The 24,451-nt window shown below is 41.1% G+C and overlaps 1 protein-coding gene across 1 annotated transcript in view; it reads left to right on the forward strand.

The window, feature by feature from the left end:
• The window catches only part of AMD1 (adenosylmethionine decarboxylase 1), a 33,769-nt gene extending 11,157 nt beyond the window's left edge, over positions 1-22,612 (forward strand). Inside the window, exons 4-9 of the mRNA XM_070733351.1 lie at positions 4,891-4,993; positions 6,659-6,701; positions 6,796-6,940; positions 18,804-18,896; positions 18,999-19,154; positions 20,358-22,612. Coding sequence (XP_070589452.1) covers positions 4,891-4,993; positions 6,659-6,701; positions 6,796-6,940; positions 18,804-18,896; positions 18,999-19,154; positions 20,358-20,492 — 675 coding nt within the window. The 3' untranslated portion in view covers positions 20,493-22,612. The remainder of the gene's footprint in view (positions 1-4,890; positions 4,994-6,658; positions 6,702-6,795; positions 6,941-18,803; positions 18,897-18,998; positions 19,155-20,357) is intronic.
• The last annotated feature ends 1,839 nt before the right edge of the window (positions 22,613-24,451 follow it).

A 24,451-nucleotide genomic window follows, 5' to 3' on the forward strand; every position in this document is an offset into this window, starting at 1 on the left:
TCTCTTATAGTGCTCTGCCACTCATGAATGATCACCTTAAGGTTGCTGAAAATGCAATCTTCGTAGTCAAGAATTTATGCAGAAATACACAAACTCTTTTCAGTGAAGTATTCATGCTTTTGGGATCTTGGATTGGCAAGTGTCTCAACACAAAGCCCGCCAAGATCCCTGCTTTTAGGATAACATACAGTACAAAATTATTGATTAGTATTGCTAATAATTTTATTGGCGACAGGTGACCAATTTGTCCAATATTTTTTTGAAAGGTTTTAAACTTATTTCACCCCATTTCTGACTGCACCCCTCCACAGTATGGCCTTTGACTAATATGGCTATCAAAGGTTGTCTGAGATAGTTCATATTCATAAAGATAGAGTGGATAGATTCAGATATTTTGTTTGACTTGAGTTGGGGGCAGCAGGAGGAGAAAACCACATTCTCCATACTAAGGAGTGGGTGCAGCAGTCACATGGGTTTGCTTGCTGACGTATCGAATCAGGACCAAGCCTTTAGTCTTAAAAAAGATTGCTTGATCCGCCCCTTCCCAGAATTCGTTCGGTCCTCGTACTGGAAGGACATCTGGTGGTTCAGCTCCTCTCGAATCTAACACCTTCCCTCTCAACTACTTTCCTGCAAAACAACACAAATAAGATTCAGTTTATATTTTCTTATTATATTCTATTCTCATTTTAAAGAGAAAAATCCTTAGACTCGAGCCAGCCCTCCAGGGAGAAGCCACAGCGCCTGGTCTATTTAAATTTCGCAGCCATTCCTGGCCGATCGAACCCCGCTGCCGCCAGTTGAATTTTTTGGAATCAATCTATCCGGCCCTAATCGCAGAGTGGGACACAGGAACAGACCCCCTCTTTAGTCTCCTGGACTTTAGACTCAAATACTTTGGCGCAATGGCCCTCAGCGCCCCGTAAAATTTAGCGCCAGTGGCACACCCATGCCTTCCATTTGGCGCCAAGTCCACTGCACGCCCTGAGCTAGCTGTGAGTCGTGTCAGGCCTTTGCTCAATAGCTAGGCCTCCTGTCTACACATGGTGCCCAGTAATTGAGGCCTACCCATTAACAAGAGTTAGGAGTCGTTTCCCACTGTTATTTGGGAAGCAGACGCTCCTGGGCCAAGGAGCTTGGGCCTTTATCCGTGGGGATTTGGGTTTTTTTCAGTGATTTATTTGTGCTTCTCCCTTATTTGGCTTATTTCCTCTCTACTGAATGGAAGGTCAGCATTAGAGAGCTCATTTCCCAGATTAAATCACAGGCGAAAGCTCCTGTTGCAACCCTCTCTTCCCTCCTGGGAAAGATGGTATCTTGCATTGGGGTCATTCCCTGGGCACGCCTCCACGCCAGAGATCTCCAGTGGCTTCTGTTACCCTTCCAGAGGTCGGGGACCAGCAACTCTTCACACACAATCACCATCCCGTCAACCGTCCCGAGATCCCTATCACGGTGGCTCTCCTTTGCCCTGGACAAAGGGACTCTTCAGGATTCCAGACCAGTTCACCATCACCGCGGACGCCAGCCTATTGGGATGTGGAGCCCACGCAACAGGTTTGTTAGCTCAAGGCACGTGGTCAGCGGAGGAAGCCTCCAGACCAATCAATTGACTAGAGATGAGAGCGGTGTTCCTGGGTCTCAGCAATTCAGACAACAAATCAGGGACCAACATGTCTTGATCTTGACGGACAACATGTCCACGAAGAGCCACATCTGCAGCCAGGGGGGCACCCGATCCAAGGCCCTGATGCAGGAAGCTCTGAAACTGGGCCTCTGGGCGGAAAGACATCTCCAATCCCTGACAGACGACCACATCTTGGGAGTCCTCAACCTTCAGGCAGACTGGCTCTCCCACAAAGCTCTGGATCCGGGGAAGTGGAAGCTTCACCCAGATCTATTCCAGCAGATCTGCCTCACGCTTGGTCTCCCATAACTAGACCTGTTTGCGACCACCAACATCTCACAACTCCCGCGATTCTACTCCAGGTTCACTCACGCACCCTCCATATGAACCGCTTAGATCAGCCTCTCTTTGTCACCTGTCATACAAGGTGTCCTTCCTGGTGGCCATCACTTCTGCCAGACGGATTTCGGAACTGGCAGCCCTTTTCATCCAGCAGGATCTGCCAGTTTCATCTGGACAAAGTGGTCCTTTGTTTGGACCCCACCTTTCTCCCAAAGGTTAGTTCTGTGTTTCACAGAACACAGGACATCATCTTACCTTCCTTCTGCACAAATCCGGACCAACATCTCTCCATCAGGTGTCACACACTAGATCTCACCAGAGCGCTGCGCATATACATCCAACATACCAAGGCCTTTCGTAGATCTGAAGCCCTGTTTGTGGCCTGTCACCCCAGATCCTTGGGAGCCAAGGTCTCTTCCACCATTCTAGGCCATTGGATATGAGGTGAAATTGCAAAAGCGTAAGAATCTGCCTCCCTGCCCATTCCAAGAGGCATTACAGCACATTCTACTAGGAGCACAGCCACAGCAGCAGCTTGGGCCACACAAGCTCCCCTGGAAGAGGTCTGCAAAGCGGCCACTAGGTCCACTCCTAATTCCTTCATCCGTCATTCCTACGCCACAGCAGATGCAGCCTTTGGCCAGAGAGTCCTTTAGGCATTTGTTTCTCATGACACTTAAACTGCTCCCTCCCTATGGACATGTCTATTGGGTATGTCCCACGTAACTGCTGGACCCGCTCCTCAGTATGGAGAATAGATGTTGGACTTACCTGAACACATCTTCTCATACGCTGAGTGGGTAGAGCAGTCACTTCCCTCCCTATGTCTTCCTTTTCTTACCTATTATTTAACAACTTGCCTTTCTTCACCAAGAGTAGAGCATCTTTTGAGCCACCACTATCAAGCCAAGTCTATAGATTCGCGAATTCTGGGAAGGGGCGGATCCAGCAATCTTTTTTAAGATTAAAGGCTCGGTCCTGATTGGATAGGACAGCGAGCAAACCCATGTGACTGCTGTACCCGCTCAGCGTATGAGAAAGAGGCATTCAGTTAAGAGTCCAACTTCTCTTGAAGATGCTGAATAAAAATGCCATATCTGTAAGACCTAAGATACCAACTTCTAAGTGGCAGCACAGATTTAATCAGATAATCCATTGTAGTATTTCTATATTACCATCATTACTATTATTATGTACATTATATTCACTGCTCAAAAAAATAAAGGGAACACTTAAGCAACACAATATAATTCCAAGTAAATCAAACTTCTGTGAAATCAAACTGTCCACCAAGGAAGCAACATTGGTAGGCAATCAATTTCACATGCTGTTGTGCATATTCAACTTTGTTCAGAACAAAGTATTCAGTGATAATATTTCATTCATTCAGATATAGGGTGCGTTATTTGAGTGTTCTCTTTATTTTTTTGGAGCAGTAAACAGATCTTACATAGGGATCTCTTTTGTTCCACTCTTGACCAATCCTCTTTTCTTTTGGTTTCTAATATTTAAATTCATTGACTATATTTTTCCCAACCAAAAATAAAACTTATTTCAACGTTTATAATATTCTGATTTGCTGATTCTTTATCTTTTATCTCCATTGTTAATTTATCCATTTCTTCATAAGACATTATATTTTCTATTAAATCTTCAGATGGTATGTTATTTTACTAAAGTTCTTGATTCTCCTTTTCTACACTTCTACTGAAACTGCAAGCAAATGCTTCAAGAACATTGTTCATATCTAACTACTCTTACGTACTTCCTGAATAAAAAATCCACTTGACAAAAATGCTAATATATATTCATTGTGTTCTTAAACATAAATTCTGTTCTTCATTATACAAATAAGTCATAAACCAATAATTTTGAAGCTTTATAATAAGAAAATAGATTATCCTTATTTGAAGAAAGAAAATATAAAAGTTATAGCTATTTCTGAATTATTTACTGTACAAATATGCACACATATTTTTTGGAGTATAAGACACATCTTAGTTTTGGGGGAGAAAAATAGGGGGGAAATCTACCTACCAGGTATTCATTTGGCTAGTGTCCTTAGTCTGTTCAGTTGCAGCACATTATTTTATCCCCTGATTACGGCTGAAAAATCCTTTTTTAGAGGCAGTAGGAATGAAAGCAAGCCTGCAAAGACTTAGTGCAGGAAAAACTGCTTTGGAGAGGGAGTAAGAATTTTTTTTTAAATGCAGCAAGCCAGGAAGATCATTAGCCCCACATTAGGGCTGAAAAACACTGCTTTTTCAGAGGGAGTAGGAATGAAAACAAGCCTGCAAAGACTTAGAGTTGGAAAAAACCACCTTCAGGGGGAATAAGAAGTCGGGAAGATCGTTAGGACCTAGTTAGGGCTGGGGGGAAAGCTTCAAAAAAGCTACATTTGACATATAAGACGCACCCAAATTTTCAGCCTCTTTTGGGAAGGAAAAAGGTGTGTCTTATGCTTCGAAAAATATGGCAACCATCCCAGTCATCTACTTTTTCTGGTTTTAAGTCAGTATACACCACACTGATGTGCTAAGCAGAGCTTGTGTTTTTGTCTCTTTATCTGCTTCATTTGCAATAACAGGAATAGTGGGGATGGGGAATAATTTGTAAAACTTAATCTAAAAGCATAAGTTCATTAAAAGATAAAAAATAGTATATAGTTGAAAAATTTGGTCCAGTTAAAAATAAATGTTATTCTAAAGATGCCACTTTTTAATATTTATACTCCAACTTGGTATCTTTTATGTAGCAAATTATATTGTTTATGAATTTCTAATTTCTGTTACTGCATTCATTTATTTAAGTATAAGCATGTCTATACGGTGGTAAAACCTTGTATAGTAAATACTTTTTTTATATAAGGATGAAATTGAGGAAGACATACTTATTTGATTTGAACTCTTGGTTCCCCTCAGAGCTTCTTCTATTCACGTAAAAATTTCATGAAGCCTTCCCACCAAGAGTACCCACATAGGAATTTCCAGGAAGAAGTAGAGTTCCTTAATGAAATATTTCCAAGTAAGTAAATGTATTAATGTCTCTTCAGTAAGTATAAATGTATTATTAATTTTTCAATTTACAATATTGTAAGTAAAACCTGGCTACTCAGAATGGTTATGCATAGGAGACTGTTCAAATTAATCAATTTCATGGCTAAACTTACTTGAAAGATCTAATAAAAATAATAAAGCAGAAGTTTGCTCTGTCAGCAACATTTTATTTTATTTAACTTTTTCAAAACAATTATCTATGGAGATTTTTACATGTGCAACATTGATTCAGTATTGTTTTCTATCAGTTTATGATGGTAAAAATGAAAGTGCTATTTGTAACTGGAGCCTAATTTAATACACAGTCTGACATTTTTTTTGGCATGATATATGTAATAGATTTATATTCTAATATTTGTGGAGCATGCATTTTGTTGAAATATTGTAGATTCTTCTACTTAGTGGTATAGAAAATGTCTTAACCACTATATACTGCAGTAGTAAATAACTAGGAAAAAATTCTTGTCAAAAAAGATGTAATAATAAATATCTAAAGCCAGAAAACAATTCTTCATCATCATTATTACTATTATTATTATTATTATTATTATTATTATTATTATTTATTAGATTTATATGCTGCCCCTCTTCGTAGACTCGGGGCGGCTTACAGCAATGATAAAAACAATGTATAACAAATTTAATATTTAAAATCTCTAAAAAAAACCCTTATTTAAAAAGCAAGACATACACACAAACATACCATGCATAAACTATATAGGCCTGGGGGAGATGTCTCAATTCCCCCATGCCTGACAGCAGAGGTGGGTTTTGAGGAGTTTACGAAAGGCAAGGAAGGGTGGGGGCAATTCTAATCTCCGGGGGGAGTTGGTTCCAGAGGGTCGGGGCCGCCACAGAGAAGGTTCTTCCCCTGGGCCCCCCTAGACGACATTGTTTAGTCGACGGGACCCGGAGAAGGCCAACTCTGTGGGACCTAACTGGTCTCTGGGATTCGTGCGGCAGAAGGCGGTCCCGGAGATATTCTGGTCCGATGCCATGAAGGGCTTTATGGTCATAACCAACACTTTTAATTGTGACTGGAAACTGATCGGCAACCAATGCAGACTGTGGAGTGTTAGTGTAACATGGGCATATCTGGGGAAGCCCATGATTGCTCTCGCAGCTGCATTCTGCACAATCTGAAGTTTCCGAACACTCTTCAAAGGTAGCCTCATGTAGAGAGCTGTCAGTAGTCAAACCTCGAGGTGATGAGGGCATGAGTGAATGTGAGCAGTGACTCCCGGTCCAGGTAGGGCCGCAACTGGTGCACCAGGCAAACCTGGGCAAACGCCCCCCTCACCACAGCTGATATAGGTTGTTCTCTAATGTAAGCTGTGGATCGAGGAGGACGCCCAAGTTCCGGACCCTCTCTGAGGGGGGTCAATAATTCCCTCCCCCAGGTTAATGGACAGATAGATGGAATTGTGCTTGGGAGTCAAAACCCACAGCCACTCCGTCTTATCATGGTTGAGTTTGAGTCTGTTAAAAGCATTTATTGGTACAATGTTCTATGATTTCTTCATGAGTTACAGAATATTATATAGATCTGTATGTTCATATAGACAGATTTAATCCAGGAATATCAAGGAAAGGATTCTTTCTATAAAACCACTTTTCACTTTATCTGCCACAGATGGAGCAGCATACTGCATGGGCCGTATGAATTCTGACTGCTGGTAAGTTTGCTTCTATTAGTGTAACATTTGGAGAAGTATAAATCTGTCATACCAGTTTAGAATATTTTTTTCTGAAATGTATTTTTTTAAACAGGTACTTGTACACTCTGGACGTCCCAGAAAGTCGAGTAATCAATCAGCCAGATCAAACATTGGAAATTCTGATGAGCGAGCTTGATCCAGCAGTTATGGACCAGTTCTACATGAAAGATGGTGTTACTGCAAATGATGTCACTCGTGTAAGTCTTGAATTATGGTAATTAACATAGATTAGATTAATTCAGTGAATATTAGAGCTTTTTGTTCTGCACATACATGCATATTTATTTGTTTTTGTTTCTTTACATACTATGTGTCTTAATGAACAGCGCACTGTCTGTTCATTTACATAGTAATACTTATTAAGTTCCTAATTTCTACCTCTTTTATCCAGCCATTAACAAAACAAGTCCCAGGTTCGAGAATATTCTGTGTCTTTTTGTTGTTGTTATTGTGCTGATGAAAAATATAATTTCCCAGGTTTTGGATATTCCAGTAATTTACAGCACTGGTTTTTTATGTGGATTTCTTGAAGACAAATTAATTTTTTTTTTAAAAAAAAATCCTTTTTAAGTGGGGAGTTCAATCTGTTTATATTCATTGACAGCACTCTGCTTTCCTTCTCCACCTTTGCTTATATATAGCTTTTGTTTTCCCAGTTGTTCTTGCCTGTCTCTGTTCTTTTACCCTTGCTCCTCTTTTATCTGCCTTTTCTGTTTCTCCTTCTTGTAGATTTCTCTCTTCTATTGTTATTCCTCCTGTCTGTTATATTCCACTTTTTCTCTTGCATCTTTCCCCTCAGGTGAGGCTATAGAGCTATCATAAAATTTTGTTGCCTTATCTATAGAAGCCAGTCTGTATCTTTTACCATCCCAATTGATTAAAATTCTCTCTGGGATCAGCCATCTAAAATTTACTTCTCTTTCAATTAATTTAATTTGTCAAAAATGTGTATCGCTTCCATGAACCTCTTACCCTCCTAGGGATCTGTTTCAGAACCACAATCTCTTTTCCTCTGTATTGTAATGGATCATTTCTTGCCCTTCTCAATATTTCATCTTTTACTGATCTATCTCAACGTCCCATCTCTTGTTTATCTCTATGGCAGTCACTAATAACTCAATAATCAGTTCCGGGAGATCATCATCTTTATCTTCATATGTGTTCTGCAATCTTTAAAAATGTACTACTTTTTCCATTTCTAAAACTATGATTGTATCCTCCGGATTTTTATTTGCTTGTATCAGTCTTTGGTTCATTTCTCCTCCCCCCCCCCACTTTTTTTTGTTCTACTTCTTCTGATTTGTCCCCTATTTTCTGTATTCTTTGTTCATTTTTTGTTCACTTTAAGGCATTTCTAACATCAATTCTGTGTATAGGTTCAAGAAGATCTTGACGTGGATCCCTTTGTAATTTAACTTTTATATACCATATATTTTTAGTAATGACTTTTTTGACATGTTTATTATTTTATATCTTTGTTGTGGTATTCCATCCATGTCACTTCTTGTAAGATGGTTAACCATATAAATTTGATAAACAAAATCCTTGGGAAAGTTGATACAGATAGTTCAAGGACTATCTATTACAACCATTTGTTTAGTGACCATTTGAAGTTCAATAGCATTGACAAGTGACTTATGACCATTTTTCACATTTATTACCATTGCAGCATCTCCATCAGTGGTGAAATCCAATTATTGTTTCTGATGGTTTTGTGGGCGTGGCATGGTTTGGTGGGCATGGCAGGGGAAGGATACTGCAAACTCTCCATTCCCTCCCCACTCGGGGACCAGCCAGAGGTGGCATTTGCCGGTTCTCCAAACTGCTCAAAATTTCTGCTAACAATTCTCCAGAACATGCTGGATTTTGGCTGATTTCCAGGGTCATGTGATCAAAATTAGGATGTTTGGCAACTGGTTCACATTTATGATGATTGCAGTGTCCCAGATCATGTAATTACCTTTTGCAACCTCTGACAAGCAAAGTCAATGGAGAAGCCAGTTTCACTTAACATTTACTAACTTAACAACTGCAGTGAAGAATGATCATTTAATAACTGCAGCAAGAATGATCATAAAATTGGGCAAAACTGTTTCATTTAGTACCAGAAATTTTGGACTTATTAGTGGTTGCAAATTGAGGACTACCTGTACTATCTCAGCTCCATAAAGGTAGTTAAATAGTCCAAATATGAATGTATTCCAAATTATGGGTTCTTTTATTTACTTACTTACTTACTTACTTACTTACTTACTTACTTACTTACTTACTTACCGTATATACTCGAGTATAAGCCGAGTTTTTTAGCCCCAAAAATGGGCTGAAAAACACAGCCTCGGCTTATATTCGGGTCATTGACAAAGTCACCACACGAGGGCGCCATTGCTTGAGCCAGAGCGAGGAGGCACCAGCTTTTGTCCCCTCTGGCACGCCGTAGTTCCTCTCCCTGCCTCAAGCAAATGAGGCAGCCATTTGCAATGGTGAGTCGGATTAAAAAGGCCCCCTGCTGTCAGATTCTCCTCCCCCTCCTTTGAAAGGATTTAAACTGTTTAAAAAATGGTATTTTGTGGTAGTTGCTGTCCTTGCTTGGATAGGATCTAATAATGTGTTATGAGGCAGAGCTAGACAGGAATTCTTTTTCTATCTGTCTATCTTTCTATCTATCTATTTTTCTATCTATCTATTTTTCTTTCTATCTATCTATCTATCTGTATCTATTTCTTTATCTATCTATCTATCTATCTTTCTATCTGTCTGTCTGTCTGTCTGTCTATCTTTCTATCTATATCTATCTATCTATCATCTATCTGTATCTATTTCTATCTATCTATTTTTCTATCTAACTATTTTTCTTTCTATCTATCTATCTATCTATCTGTATCTATTTCTATCTATCTATCTATCTATCTATTTTTCTGTCTGTCTATCTATCTTTCTATCTATATCTATCTATCTATCTATTTCTATCTATCTATCTATCTATCTATCTATCTATCTATTTGGTTTTCTATGCTGATAACCTCACAGCAGCTAATGCTGAAGCTCTTCTTTGGATACACTTGTTTGTTTGTTTGTTTGTTTGTTTGTTTGTTTATTTAATTGGATTTGTATGCAATCCCTCTCCAAGGACTCAGGGTGGCTCACAGCATATATAAAAACAGAACAATAATGTAAATCCAATTAATGATGAGAAGGAATCCAGTTTTGAAGGATTTTAACTCTTAGGTTTTAGCTTCCTGATCGAGCTACTTTTTTTACTTTTTAATTTATTGTTAATATTGTTAATTTGTTTACCCTCTTTTAAATTTACAGAGCTAGTTTACTGGTTTTCTTTAAAATAAATATTCTAAAACATGTCTCAATTAATGTAATTTTATTGTTTTCCATTTTTATAAGTTACCAGTAGCCACTGCATTTTCTAACCTCGGCTTATACTCGGGTCAATACGTTTTCCCAGTTTTTGTGGCAAAAATTGGTGCCTCAGCTTATACTCGGGTCGGCTTATACTCGAGTATATACGGTACTTAAATTTATAGGCCGCCCTTTTCTTCGTGGACTCAGGGTGGCTTACAATAATAAAACAAAGTAGAAAAATTAAAAAATACACCAGTACATAAATAGCAACAGCAAAAGTTTAAACCCAATAAAACAACACACAATCATATAAACTAGTGGCCACTGTGGAGGACCATTGTTTAATGACCCCAGGCCTGCCGGCATAGATGTGTTTTAAACGTTTTTCGAAAGGTGAGAGTGGGGGCAGTACAAATCTCTGGGGGGAATTGGTTCTAGAGGGCTGGGGCTGCAAGAGAGAAGGCTCTTAGTCCCGCCAGCCGACGGGACCTGGAGGAGGCCAACTCTGCGACCTAATCGGTCACTGGGACATATGAGGCAGAAGAAGGTTCCCTAAATAATCTGGTCCTCATCTATATAGGGCTTTATAGGTAATTACCAACACCTTGAATTGCATCCGGAGACCAATTGGAAGCCAGTGAAGCTCGCAGAGTGTTGGACTGATATGGGTGTATCTAGGTACATTCATCATGGCTCGCGCGGCTGCACGCTGGACAAGTTGCAATCTCCAAAAGTTCTTCAAGGGTAGCCCCAAGTAGAGTGCATTGCAGTAATTGAGCCTTGAGGTGATGAGTGCGTGAGTGACTGAGGAGAGACTCCCTATCCAAATAGGGCCACAGCTGACAAACCTGTGTGAAACCCCCCTTACCCACAGCCGAACGATGTTGCTCTAGCATCAGCTGTGGATATAGCAGGACTCCCAAGTTGTGGGCCTTCTCTGAAGGTGTCAAGATCTCTACACATACACATACACCGAGTGATGGATGGACAGATGGCATTGTCCTTGGGAGGCAAAAATAATTGCTACTCAGCAATACAGGAAAAAAAGTGGAAAAGATGCATGGGCTAAAGTTTAGCCACTAAATACTGAAACAGTGACACCAAGTGGAATTATATATTACACAGCCCCGAACATGTCTTTTTCAAAGCCTGCAGTGAAAAGAAAGGTTGGTGATGAGCACAGACAATTTCAGGAAAAGTGGGAAGTGCAATATTTCTTTGTTGAGCACAGGGGCATCCCGACGTGTCTTATTTGCACAGAGAAAGTTGAAATTTGAAACGTCATTACACAACTAGACATGCTAAGGAGTATCAGATCCAGGGGCTTAAAGCACAGAAGGATTTGTGCTTTTTTAGAGGAAATGGAGTCAGAATATGGGAATGTGCTCTACTTCAGCGAGGTACTTTGGTTTAGCACGGCAAACATATTGAAGAGATTTTTGAGTTGAGAGCGGAAGTGAAAACCTTCACGGAGAACTGTTAATACAGACATTTGAATCTGAATAATAATAATTACATTTTTCTAGTCAGCAACTATATGTGGTTTCTTCAGTTAAGAGCTTTTATTGTGGAAAATCTGATGCGGCCCAGACTCACCCACACTCTACCTCCAGTGAGAACCCCTGGTCTAGATAATCTGCTTCATTCAAAGACCGCAGGAGCTGGAGCGCCCTCACTTTCTCAACGTCCTTCCCTAGAAATGAAAGGTTGGAGACCAGACGGTAGTTGTTTAAAATAGCTGGATCCAGGGAAGTCTTGAAGAGAAGGCGCACAATCGCCTCTTTTAACAGAAGAACCGTTGAACTTACCTGAACGGTCTTCTCGATGCCCTGGAAGGAGAGTCCAGCATGGGTTTAGCTCAAGTCTTATTGGTAGGATTGAGTTTTAAATTAATATAATTAACATACTAATTAGGTACCGCCCCCTTGCTGCCCCAAGAAGCCAGTTTTAAAAAACGAAGATATAAACAATCCAACAAATTTATTGAACAAACAAAAATAAACAAGAATAACAAGCAAGTGAACTGGAACTCCCATGGTTCAATAGGGAGGGTTTGGACTCTCCTTCCAGGGCATCGAGAAGACCGTTCAGGTAAGTTCAACGGTTCTTCTCCCATGCCTCTGGAAGGAGAGTCCAGCATGGGATATACCCAAGTTTAATGTTCCAGGGAGGGAGATTGCTGAACCATGGGCTGCGCTTCCTCGCACACTCTCTGAAGTACACATCTGCCGAAAGCAGCCTCAGCCGACGCAAAGGTATCTAATTTGTAGTGGCGAATAAAGGTTGTGGGTGTAGTCCACGCCGCAGCTCTGCAGATGTCCTCAATGGGCGCCTGCGTTGCCCAAGCCGCTGACGAAGCAGCACTCCTTGTTGAATGGGCCTGTATCCCACTAGGTGGACTGGTTGATCTCGCCTTGTACGCCTCGACTATGCATAGTCTTACCCATTGGCTAATGGTATTTGAAGAGACCTTGAGACCCAGTCTAAGGGAACCGAAGGACACGAACAAGGCCTCAGTCTTTCGTATAGCACTGGTACGCCTGATGTAAAGCTTCAAGGCTCTGCGCACGTCCACCTTGTGCCACTTAAGTTCCAAAGGATGATTACCATGAGTACAGAAATCTGGCAACACCAATTCCTGTGCTCTGTGAAAGTGTGTGTTTACTTTCGGGATAAATGTGGGATCCAGACGCAAAATAACTCTGTCTGGATAAAACTTGCACAAATCCGGTCTAACCGACAGAGCGGATAATTCTGATACCCGCCGAGCCGAGGTAACTGCTACCAAAAAGGCCGTCTTAAGAGAAAGGAAGCGTAATGAAACCATTCTTAAGGGCTCAAAGGGTGGGCCCGTAAGGGCCTGAAGAACCAAAGTGAAATCCCATGTGGGAAAACGTCGTACTGGAGGAGGGTGTGTATTAGTAGCCCCTCAGAGGAAGTCTTTAATCCAAGGGTGATGGGTCAAGGAGCCCCCATCTTCTCCCTTTATGATGGTAGCCAAGGCCGCTACCTGCCGTCGTAACGTGTTCGGTGCTAGGCCCCTCTCCAAACCTGTTTGTAAAAACTCCAGGACAGGAAGCACTGACGAGTCCTGGGGATGTAAATGCCTGTTGCTACAAAAAGATGTAAAGGCGGCCCATGTCGCCTGATAAATGCGGATGGTGGAAGGGCGTCGAGCCGCTTGAATTGTGGCAATAACATTTTCCGGGAGGTGACAGCTCCTCAACCTGTCCCCCTCAAGTGCCAAGCGGTTAGGTGGAACCATTGGGGTTCTGGATGACATACAAACCCTTGGCTGAGGGAGATCCGGTCGTCCGGAATCCTCCACGGTGGGGAGATGGATAGTCCCATGAGGTCCGCAAACCAGGGCCTTCGAGGCCAATGTGGTGCTAACAGGATCACCTCCGCCTTTTCCATCAGGATCTTTCCTAACACCCTTGGAATAAGTGGAATTGGAGGGAAAGCATACAATAAGGTCCTTGGCCACGGAAGGTGAAGTGCATTGACTCCCTCGGCTCCCGGAGATGGAAACCAGGAGTAGAACCTTGGGAGTTGGGTATTTTGGCGCTTGGCAAACAGATCCACCGTTGGCTCCCCAAACCGACGGACGACCTCTTGGAAGAGAAGGGGATCGAGCCAATCTGCCTGCTTGTTGTCCTCTCCCGCTATGTGTTCTGCATGTAAGGATGATAGATGAGCCTCTGCCCAATCGAAAAGAAGAACAGTTTCTTCCATCAGTCTGAGTGACCGCGTCCCCCCCGATGATTTAAATGCGCCCTGGTCGCCACATTGTCCGTGCGGACGAGAACATGGCGCCCTTCGAGTAGCGTCGAAAAGGCCTGTAGTGCCAAATGGACCGCCCGCAACTCCAGGAAATTGATATTGACCGGTTGTAAATCCTGGGGTCTCCAAAACCCCTGAGTCACGTGAGAGTTGACATGGGCGCCCCACCCCAGTAGGCTGGCATCCGTGGTAAGGATGGTATAATGAAAATGGCCAAAGGGGGAACCTTGACGCAGTGTCGGGGATCTCCACCATCTCAGGGAGAGTCGTAGTTCGTGTCCCAAGGAGATCAGTTGATGTGTATGGCTCAGGCGCCGTCGCTGGTAGGGAAGTAGAGTCCACTGAAGCATCCAAAAGTGGTAACGAGCCCAAGGAACAATGTCCACGCATGACACCAGAGTCCCCAGTACCTTTGACAGGAAAGACAATGGGACCTTCCGCTGCCGCTGGAGCCTGGCCACCAGTGAACAAACGTTGAGCTGCCTCTCTGGAGAGAGATACTCTCTCTTGGAAACCGTGTCTATTACTGCACCCAGATGGATGAGCCTGGTTGCAGGTACCAAGTGGCTCTTTGGTACATTGATGGTGAAGCCGTGACGTTGTAGTAAAGCCAACGTGGTCTGCAAGTCCCGATGTGCCGCTCTGCGGTCTCCAGAAAGGAGGAGGATGTCGTCCAAATACGCTAGGATCCGGATTGATTGGGATCGTAGATTGGCCATCAGCGCATCCAAGATTTTTGTGGGGCCGACGACAGGCCAAAGGGCATTGCCCTGTATTTGGTAGTGAGCGTTGTTTAGGCAAAATCGCAGAAATTGTCGATGGGCCGGATGTATGGGTACGTGCAAATAAGCCTCCTTCAAGTCGACTGAGGTAAGGCGGTCCCCTGCCCGCACGGAGGCCAGGATGGAGCGAAGGGAGGCCATCTTGAACCTTCAGTAAAGAACATACTGGTTCAAACGTTTGAGGTTCAAGATGTACCTGCAACCCCCTGATGTTTTGGGTACGAGGAACACTCTTGAATAAAACCCCGTACCCTCCAGATTGCACGATACCGGTTCGATTGCTTGAATCTCCAAGAGGTGTAAAATCTCTTGCTCCAAGATAATCTTTTGTGCGGGATCCTTGGACACAGGGTAAGTGACGAACTGATGTGGGGGACTGTGTAGAAATTCGATTCGCAGTCCCCGAGACACAGTTGCCAACACCCAGGAATCGGTGGATGTAGTCTGCCAGGCCCCGCTGAACCGCTGTAACTTGCCCCCCAAGGGAATGTCGTCTGGGTAGTCACCTGGAACGTCGGAAGTTCCTTTGCTGAGATCCCCGAAAGGGGCGTCTCGTCTGGTGTAGCCTCTACTCCTATCCTGGAAGTAAGTTCTGTCACTTCTATATGGTGTCGAGAAGTTAGCTTGGGAATAAGCCCTGGCCGGCTGTGTTGTGGTTGACGATGGGTCCCACCGAAAGGACTGACGGCGGGAGTACGGGCCAGTCCTACGGTCCTGGCGGCGGTAAGATCTCGGAAGGACCTTCCTCTTGTCCTTGTCCTCCACCAGAACTGGCTCAAGAGCTTCCCCGAACAGTTTTGTGCCCTCAAAGGGAGCCGAAGACAATGTCCATTTGGACTTGGCATCTACCTGCCAGTTTCTCAACCAGAGGAGACGCCGTGACGAGATGGTTGACGCCATAGCCCTTGAGGCAAATTTAGCTCCATGCAGCATAGCATCTGTAGAAAATTCAGCCGCCGCCAGAAGCTTATTTAAATCCTGCCTCAGTCGGATCTCGTCGGAGCCCAGTCTAGCCTGGACCTCCTGGATCCACATGATGGATGCACGATTGAAAAAGGAGGCAGTAGACGCAGCTCGGAGAGCCCAAGCGGCCATTTGATGGGTCTTCTTCAAGAGAGTCTCCGCCCTTCTCTCATCAGGTTTAAGGCTATCAGCAGTCTCCGAGGGCACGACTGCATTGGAGACCAATGTGGCCACTGGTTTGTCCACGGGGGGAAACTGCAACAGATTTTCCATGTCATCATCAAACGTATAAAATCTGCGCTCTAAGTTTGAAGGACCCTGCGCCGCCGCCGGATGCTGCCATGGGCGCTTGATGTTTTCAAAGAAAATTTCCAGTGCAGGAACCTTGTCTGATTCCTTAGCGGGTTCCTTGCATAGTGTCACCGATGTGCGCAGACCATCACTTGGTTCCACAGGAGTCGCCGATCCCGGAACGTCCAAGGCTTGTTTTGCCTTGTGTAACAAAACCCGGAACAAGGAGGGTTTGAATAGACCAGCCAATGCCGGTTGTTCAGGAAAATTAAACTCGTCGTCCGACAAATCATTCCCATGGTCGCTGTCCTCCTCTAAATTGGAATGGTCGCCCGTCATTGAACCCAACCCAGCAGGGGGTGGTGGAACTGACCAGAGATCTCTGGGTTGGGTAGCCTGAGATGGAAAGATATTAGAGCGCTGGGTTGCCGCTGCTATGCCCTGCGTGTACGCATTAGCTATAATGTCCTGTAACGCTGGGGAGAAGGCATGCCAAGCGTCTGCGTGCTCTCTAAGACCCGCTGCCGTTGGCGTAAATGTAGCTGAGGGAGCGTATGCTGTCTGCATCCCAATCTGTGGCATGGCCTGACCATTTGAGGATGAGGGTCTTTCAGGCCTTGGGACAGGTGGAGGCAAAGGTGGAGGAGGAAATTGTGATGCCTGCCTGTCAGGTGACCAGTCTCTCTCCGTTGCAGTACCTTGATACACCAGGTGAGAGAATTGATGGCTGAAGTGATTGAAATGGGCTTATGGCCAGTCCCCCTTGGTTGGTGGGGGACAAGGCCACCTCCAAACATTGCTCTAGGCCCAGGGCCTTGATCTTTTTCTCAGCCTCACGCAGAGATGAGCCCGACTGGGAAGATTTGATCTTGGACTTGCCCGAAGACTTTTCCTTCCCTTTTGAAGGTAGCTTAGGTGCTTGGGCCTGCTCCTCCCTGCCATCAATTTGATCAGCCATGAAACAAAAGGGGCAGCGTACTCACAAATGTAAATCCAATAGAAATCAGTCACTGGCCTGCACCGAAGATCTCACTCGCAAGTGAGACGTGTGTGCAACTGACAGCTAGTCTCCACTGTCATTGGCTGTCAAGGCCCACGTGACTTTCAGCGTCAGTCTCTGGGCAGAATAGAAGCCTCACAATTGCTGGCAATCTGCCCGGTTCGCACCCTTTTTAACGCTAATATAGAAGCGTTCGCGCCTTCGGGTGCTACAAAATGGCGGGCGCGAGGAGCGCCGCCTCAGAAACCGAGTGCCATGGCCCCCAAACACCGGGAGGTTCTTCTGTCCGGTCCCGGTGGCCGCCCTCCTTCAGGATGTTCCTGATCGCGAAAAGACCGCCGCTGTCCTCCGCTCTCTGTATCTGGAGCGATCAGCTGTTAAGCGGCTTTGAAATAGCGGCCGCGGCCGTGGCACCGGTGATAATTCTCCTGCCGCCCCCATCAATGGGGAGGGGCGGAAACCCCCCCCATCTGGGGTGTTAGGGCTTGGTATGGCCACTGAGGTCAGGGACTGAAAGCCCAGTTGCTCCTTTTCAGGGCATTACCCACGGAGAGAAGAGGCCCTATAAGGAGGAAGGATGGGGTTGCTGCCCGCAGAGGGCAGAAACCCCAAGCCGAGCTGGAACCTGTGGTAAAAGAAAGAAAAAACATTACAAGGTTCAAATTAATCAATTTATTACATCTTATTACCATACTTATCCTAGAGGAAAAAACTCAAGTCCTTAACCTCGACTGAGTTTTTTAAAACTGGCTTCTTGGGGCAGTAAGGGGACGGTACCTAATTAGTATGTTAATTATGTTAATTTAAAACTCAGTCCTACCAATAAGACTTGAGCTAAACCCATGCTGGACTCTCCTTCCAGAGGCATGGGAGAAGCAGGAAGTTCTCCTCCCTCAAAGAAGCATTGACCATCGCCTGGATCCAGCCTCGTGTCATTTCCCTGCTGGCTGAAACCAGCCAGGAAGGACACAGGCTCAATAAACAGGTAGACGAGCTCACAGCTCCTATGGCCTTGTCTACTTCATCAGGTGTTACCAGTTCAAATTCATCCCATATAACCGGACTAAGACTAGCCCTAGTCACCTCAGTCAATCCTGCCCAGTCAGAGTCCAAGTCAGTCTGAATCTGAGTGATTATGTCCACGAGAAACTGATTAAATTCCTCAGCTCTACCATGCAAGGGTTCCACAGCTTCCCCCGTGTCAAGGAGGGAGTGGGTTACCCTAAACAGGGTGGCTAGGCGAGATTCCGCGGACACAATCAGGGCAGAAAGTTCAATTTGATTTTTTAAAAACAAAATACTGAATACAAGATACCAGATTATCAAGCTAATTATCAAATTTGCTACTATTGTTTTGCTTTGACAAGAGTTACATCTATAAATATAGAAAAGACCTTGGTTGGGATTTTATCACATATTTAACTACATTTACTTTTTCTTAAGCTTCTTTCTCTTTGACCACTGCTATATATATTTTATGTAAACATGGTTTACGCAATTCAAAATTAACAAAATGCCTAAAGGGAAAACGGTATTCAATGTTTAACTCAGAATATTAGTTGGAACAATGTTTAATGTTTAACAATGAAATGCCTCTTAGAATAACAAAGAATAATAATAAAACCAAATAACATTTTTTCCAAAGGTGCAAATATGGTAAAACTGGGCAATAACAAAAAAAAGAAAAACATGGGCACCGTATTCAGAAGGGACTTCAACCATCCTAATAAAGTCTTCAGGACTGAAATAACAATAAGATGGGTGTCAGATGGGACCTCATTATCTGAGAGAAGAAAAGTTTAATCATTTGGATGAAAAATAACTGGTAGACATAACACGAATCTTCTGAAATAATATTCATCAGTATGAACATTTTTTATTTTATAGGTGAGTGGAATTCGTGACCTGATACCAGGTTCTGTCATTGATGCTACAATGTTCAATCCTTGTGGGTATTCAATGAATGGGATGAAAACAGAGGTGAGTATGATTTTTTTTCCTAAATTCCATTGAATATTTGCAGAAATAATGTAGTGTAACAACATTAAAAATACTAATATAAATTATTTTGCTCCTCTCCAGGGAACTTACTGGACTATTCACATCACTCCAGAACCAGAGTTCTCATATGTTAGTTTTGAAACAAACATAAGTCAGACATCCTACGATGACCTAATTAGGAAGGTCATAGACATTTTTAAGCCAGGAAAATTTGTGACAACTCTCTTTGTTAATCAGGTAAAATATCTTTTATTTCGCAAACATGGGACAGATCTTTTAGATATGTTTTTTTAAGTTACATAATTGAATAATTGTTTAGTTTTGGACTAGAAATCATAACCATCCCCATCCATTCGGAATTAAACAAATAACTGAATCTGTAATAGTTAAGGGGTATCACCTATCCTCCAATTGACTAACATCTTCATCAATTTAAGGAAAGTAGTTGAATTTCATCATAACAGGCTTACTTGACATACTTTTCTATGGCTATAGTCACCTCATTTAATGCAATTCTTATGAATTTTATGTGGTAAATGTTCTGCGGCCCCTAGAAATTCAGAGATGTAAACTTAGAGGCATATGCATTATCAATTATTGTACATAACCTTAAGATAGATGGTTTATGGAAATAGAGCTGTTCTGTGGGATAATACCTAAGGTTGCTTCCATCATAACCAGATTCTCAGAAATCAACAATAGTTGCATAAACACTGTATTCTGAGTTAGTAGTAGTTGCTAATTTTAAAATTACTTAATGTAATTTTCTGATTTTGAATCATTGTTTTAAAACCATAAGTTGCTGATCTTTATGCAACTGATTTGTGAAAGGGATCGTTTCCATTTTACATATCCAGAAGATTGCTGCATATAAATTTATTAAGTAGTCAAGTGCATATATCCTTATATTCTATTCTATAATCTGTCTTTCTTGTACATATTTTCTAACATATATATTCTGTGGCTTTGGGAAGCCAGGAAACATGCTCAATTCTTATTAAATTCTGGGTTAATCCCTCAGAATCCATTATTTTGTACAGGTTTTTTTGGTTTCTATAATTCCTGAGTTTAATTGTTAAATCTGTGTTAATTTCATTTTTAAATTATCTTTTTCATCTATCACCCTTGTGGAAATAACCTATCCTTTCAAATTGGCTTTATTTGCTACTCTATTTTTTGTTCTACATAATCTTATCAATCTCAAAATTATTATGAAACATTTCTTAACTTATTCCTACATATTCATTCTCTTGTTCTCTTTCAAATAGTTATACCTACCAACTGTGATTCTTGTCACTCAGCTCACAAACTGAGTTCTTATACAGAACAGTACATGTCATAGTTGAAGATAATCATTTTCACATGTTGTAATATTCTAAAGCTGATTTTAAATGTTTGATTGTTTTTCTCCAAGATTTTAGTACCTTTTCTTTCTTCTAGAGCTCAAAATGTCGCACCGTGTTTTCTTCAACCCAGAAGATAGAAGGTTTTAAGCGTATTGATCGCCAGATTGCCCAGTTTAATGACTACAACTTCGTCTTTACCAGTTTTGCCAAGAATAAGCAGCAAAGTTGATTAGGAGGAATGAAGAAGAAAAAACACAAAAATATACCCAATAGAGGTGGTGGTGGTTGCTTTCTAGTAAATGATACAAGGGGCCATATTTTTCATATCCACCTCGTAGTTGCAGAAAGCCCTAGATGTAATCATAGTATAATTTTCAATTGTATGCATTATTATAACAGAGTTTTAGATATATTGCATGAACACTCTCTTCTGTGTTTAGATATTCTATTTCACTTTTGCTGTGAAACTGAAGCGCATGTAGAAACATTTTACTGTATGAGACTCTACAGCATTTATAAAAACAACTCAAATAGATTTACATGCAACATAGTTTTTCTCCAAGTATCACCAAAAATTCCCCACAGACAAGGATTTCGTCCTCATTAGAATTTCCCCTAGACTTACTTAACTAAAAGACTTAGTTGCCTAAATTTTTTTCATTTCTTTGCTGTAACAAATTTTAAAACAGTTATTAAATGTGTGGTTTCTAATTGGCACATTTTTGCAACAACTAAATGATAGGTTAAAACTTGCTGATACCGGTAGAACAAAACTGGTTACACTTAATGGGATATTTTCACTTTAAAAATATTGAATGTTTATTACATTGGATCTGCATACAATTCTACAATGAATTGAAGTGGCAATTTGCTGTGGTTAGCACATTACCTTTTCACCTATGGGTGAAAATGTATTTGTTTATTTGTCAACAGGTTACTTTTGACAGTTGTGTAATTTTTGGCAAACCCATTCTTGCTTCATGTCCTTTGTTTAAAGACAACCCATAGCAATTGGTGGCAGTCGTTGGACATCTGTTTAAGTATATAAACAAAATTTTGAAAATTAAGGACACTGTTAATTCCAGGCTTTTCACAGAGTTTAGATGCAGTTTGGGCATCTGGGAACTTAATCGGTTAGGAGATTGGTGCGCTTTATGGTAATTTTAACACAGAAATTTATTAGAAAACGGTGAAATGTGATTTCAAACTACTGCACAAAATAGCTGCCGTTTCTTACTGTGAAATATGCTGGCTCAAATATTAACTTTATATTAATTCAAACACAGGCCCTTCCACTCTGTAATGTCCTGTGACAACAATGCATGTGATGTTTAAGCTAAATTTAGCAATATTGTGGCTTCATCTGTGTTTCTTCCTAATTAATATGCAGTTCTTTTTTACATGGTGTAGAAGGCATTGGGTGATTTCGCTGCAGTAAGCAAATATGAGGAGCCAAAATACAGTCATGTAAAACATTTATATGTGGTACATTAGTAACAAAAAAATAGACATGGATATTAAATGCAAGTTCCTGAGAGAGCATGTTCAGTCACCTCAAATGCTGTGGGATTTCAGCTGTTGAGACCAGCAAGTCTTATAGATGTGTCATTCTAATCCTTGGCTATGTTTTTGATTATGGGTGTTTTGTTCCTTTTGTATTTATAAAGGAAACATTTTTAGTGTTTCTATGTTATTAAACCTATTTGCTTGGAAATCAAGCAATTGGAACATTTTTTCCTACCAAAATCAATAAATGTTGTTTATGTGTAGCACCTAGCAGTTTATGGTGCTTTTGCTTTTTAAGGGCCAATTTTTCAAATGTTTTTATAAAGAATATTCCAAGTTAATAGCACTCTTTGACTTGAGATCTGTTCAACTAATGTAATACTGAAAATGCAGAACTTATACATAAGCCTTGGATAGAAATAAAGCAGTTCAATGGATCTTCATGAATTAGGCTGAACAAAATGGGAGGGGGATATGTTTGGTGTTTAAAATTAACTCTGGTGTTAGACATGGAACATTAAAATGTACAAAAATATATCTGTACCAGAAATCATAATGCTTCAATAAAAGTTTGCTTCTTAAGCTGTTGCAAATAGTAAAAATGCTACTACCCTGACTTAGATAATTCTGCTTTGTGTTTATAACAACAAAGCCTTGATATGAATTAACAGATGTTACCTGTATTTTCTCAATAGTCCCTAGGTGCTATTGAATGCCAGGGTGATTCAATAAGATTAACTCTACTGGAAATGCTACTCTTGTTAATCAAACTAGAACTCTGTTTCTATTCAATGAAAAAGCATGATTAAGAATGAAAGCTGATATTAAAGATCTTTAAAAATATCTCAGATTGTAATACTGTATAATCAATGTTAGAATGTTGTAAAGATTCACGACATTTTTACTACCCTCTTTAATTTTAAAGACGTGTTACTGATTAAAGACTGGTTACAGATATGGCACATCTTGGAGAAGATAAGGAACAAGTCTTAGTGTTCTGCTTATTTTTTACTTACTATATACTTGGATACTATACTTGGATTAGTCTACATTCAACTGTGTAGCCCTTGGCTTTCTGCCCTCATGTATGAACTTCTATTTACGAATCTTACAGGCTATTCCAATCAGGACTGTGTGGTATGCTCAGGTTTGCAATTGGCACGTACAATATAACTTCAGTTCAATCCATGTAATCGAACTCCATCAGAAGTCAGTAATTAAGGACTTCAAGAGTGGTTTATTTTTTTTTAAAGCAAAGCGACATATTTAAGCAAACGTGGCAATTATAGAACAAACGAAGTTAAGTGAATCCATTGTTTATTACAATGACAGTCACATGACCAGAGGATGTTATAAGAGGCCATAAATGTGGCCATGTTGCTAAAATCCTGTTGAAATGTGATTACAGGGGTGGTGGGGAACTGACCATCGAAACATCAGAACCAGATTGTAAGCTCTGTTTTCCAGATAGTTTGTAACTGGTCATTAAGTGACAGATATAGATCAAGGACTACTTGCATGTGGTTCACTATGTTGTGGCAAGTCAGAACATGATGGCTGATGTATCTACAAAATCTGATCCCAAAACCAAGGAGAACGTTTAAAAATGACAATTTGAAATGCTTATATATACACCATCAAGTTCATCTATTAGGCCATAAATATAAACTTAGATATGATAACACAGACCAAATAAAAGCATGTATGATAAACTGGATGTAAAACTTAAAGGCCCAATAAAATAGGAAAAAATGTGGAACAAATCAATACTTACAAACTGCTTTTAGAGAGAATGATATAAAATGTTTTACAACCCTGTCAATAATAGTTAATAGGCAACTCATACAGTAGTAATAAATGCTGGAATATCATTTGACGGAACACCCAAAAGTATTGAAAATTGAAAAAACATACATGGCACAGTTCTGAGAATCTTAAGGAACAAATTGGAAATGAAATCACTTTTCCTGTTTTAAGTTCAGAACAGATAAAAATATTGTTTACCACTTTTTTAACTGTTTCCACTAATTTTTTATTACTGGCAAATAATTTTTACTGATGTTCCAATGAATCATTTTGTGACTGCAACCTTCCATCCTGAGTAAAATGAGAACCCAGATTGTTGAGGGCAATATGCTGCCTGCAAACCACTTAATATAAAGCACTATAAAATAGTATGTGAATCATAAGAGCTATTGCTATTGTTCATAATTAGTTTGTGTGATCTTGCACAAGCTAAGTAAATATGACATACTATTTCTTCTGCCTCTGCAATTTGAATCATTTGGTCATTTTTTTCCAATTCTAGCCTTGGCTGCATTGGTTCAGAGTTTGCTTTTGCACAGCCAAAATCAAGCTAATGTTCCAATTGTAAACCATTGCTAGGTTTTATATTTATCCACTTTCCCCTTGATCTTTTGTAGAAACCAACCATGTGATGCTTTTCCTTCTCTGCATTCTGTTCTTCCTTCTTTTACAGTGTTCTTTTGATATTCATGTTTTATTTCCAATGTCTCAATTTTTAATTTACATTGGTGCTTGTTCTTGATTTTTACACAATCAGCCAGTGTATGCTTTTTTCCTTCAACAATTTGGCCTGAAGTAAACCTGTCTCCATTTCTGTAGGGCAAGTATAATCCATATCACACTAGAGATGTAACACATGGTTAATACTCATTAGCT

Source organism: Erythrolamprus reginae, chromosome 1, assembly GCF_031021105.1.
Source record: "Erythrolamprus reginae isolate rEryReg1 chromosome 1, rEryReg1.hap1, whole genome shotgun sequence".
Classification (NCBI taxonomy): Eukaryota; Metazoa; Chordata; class Lepidosauria; order Squamata; family Dipsadidae; genus Erythrolamprus; species Erythrolamprus reginae.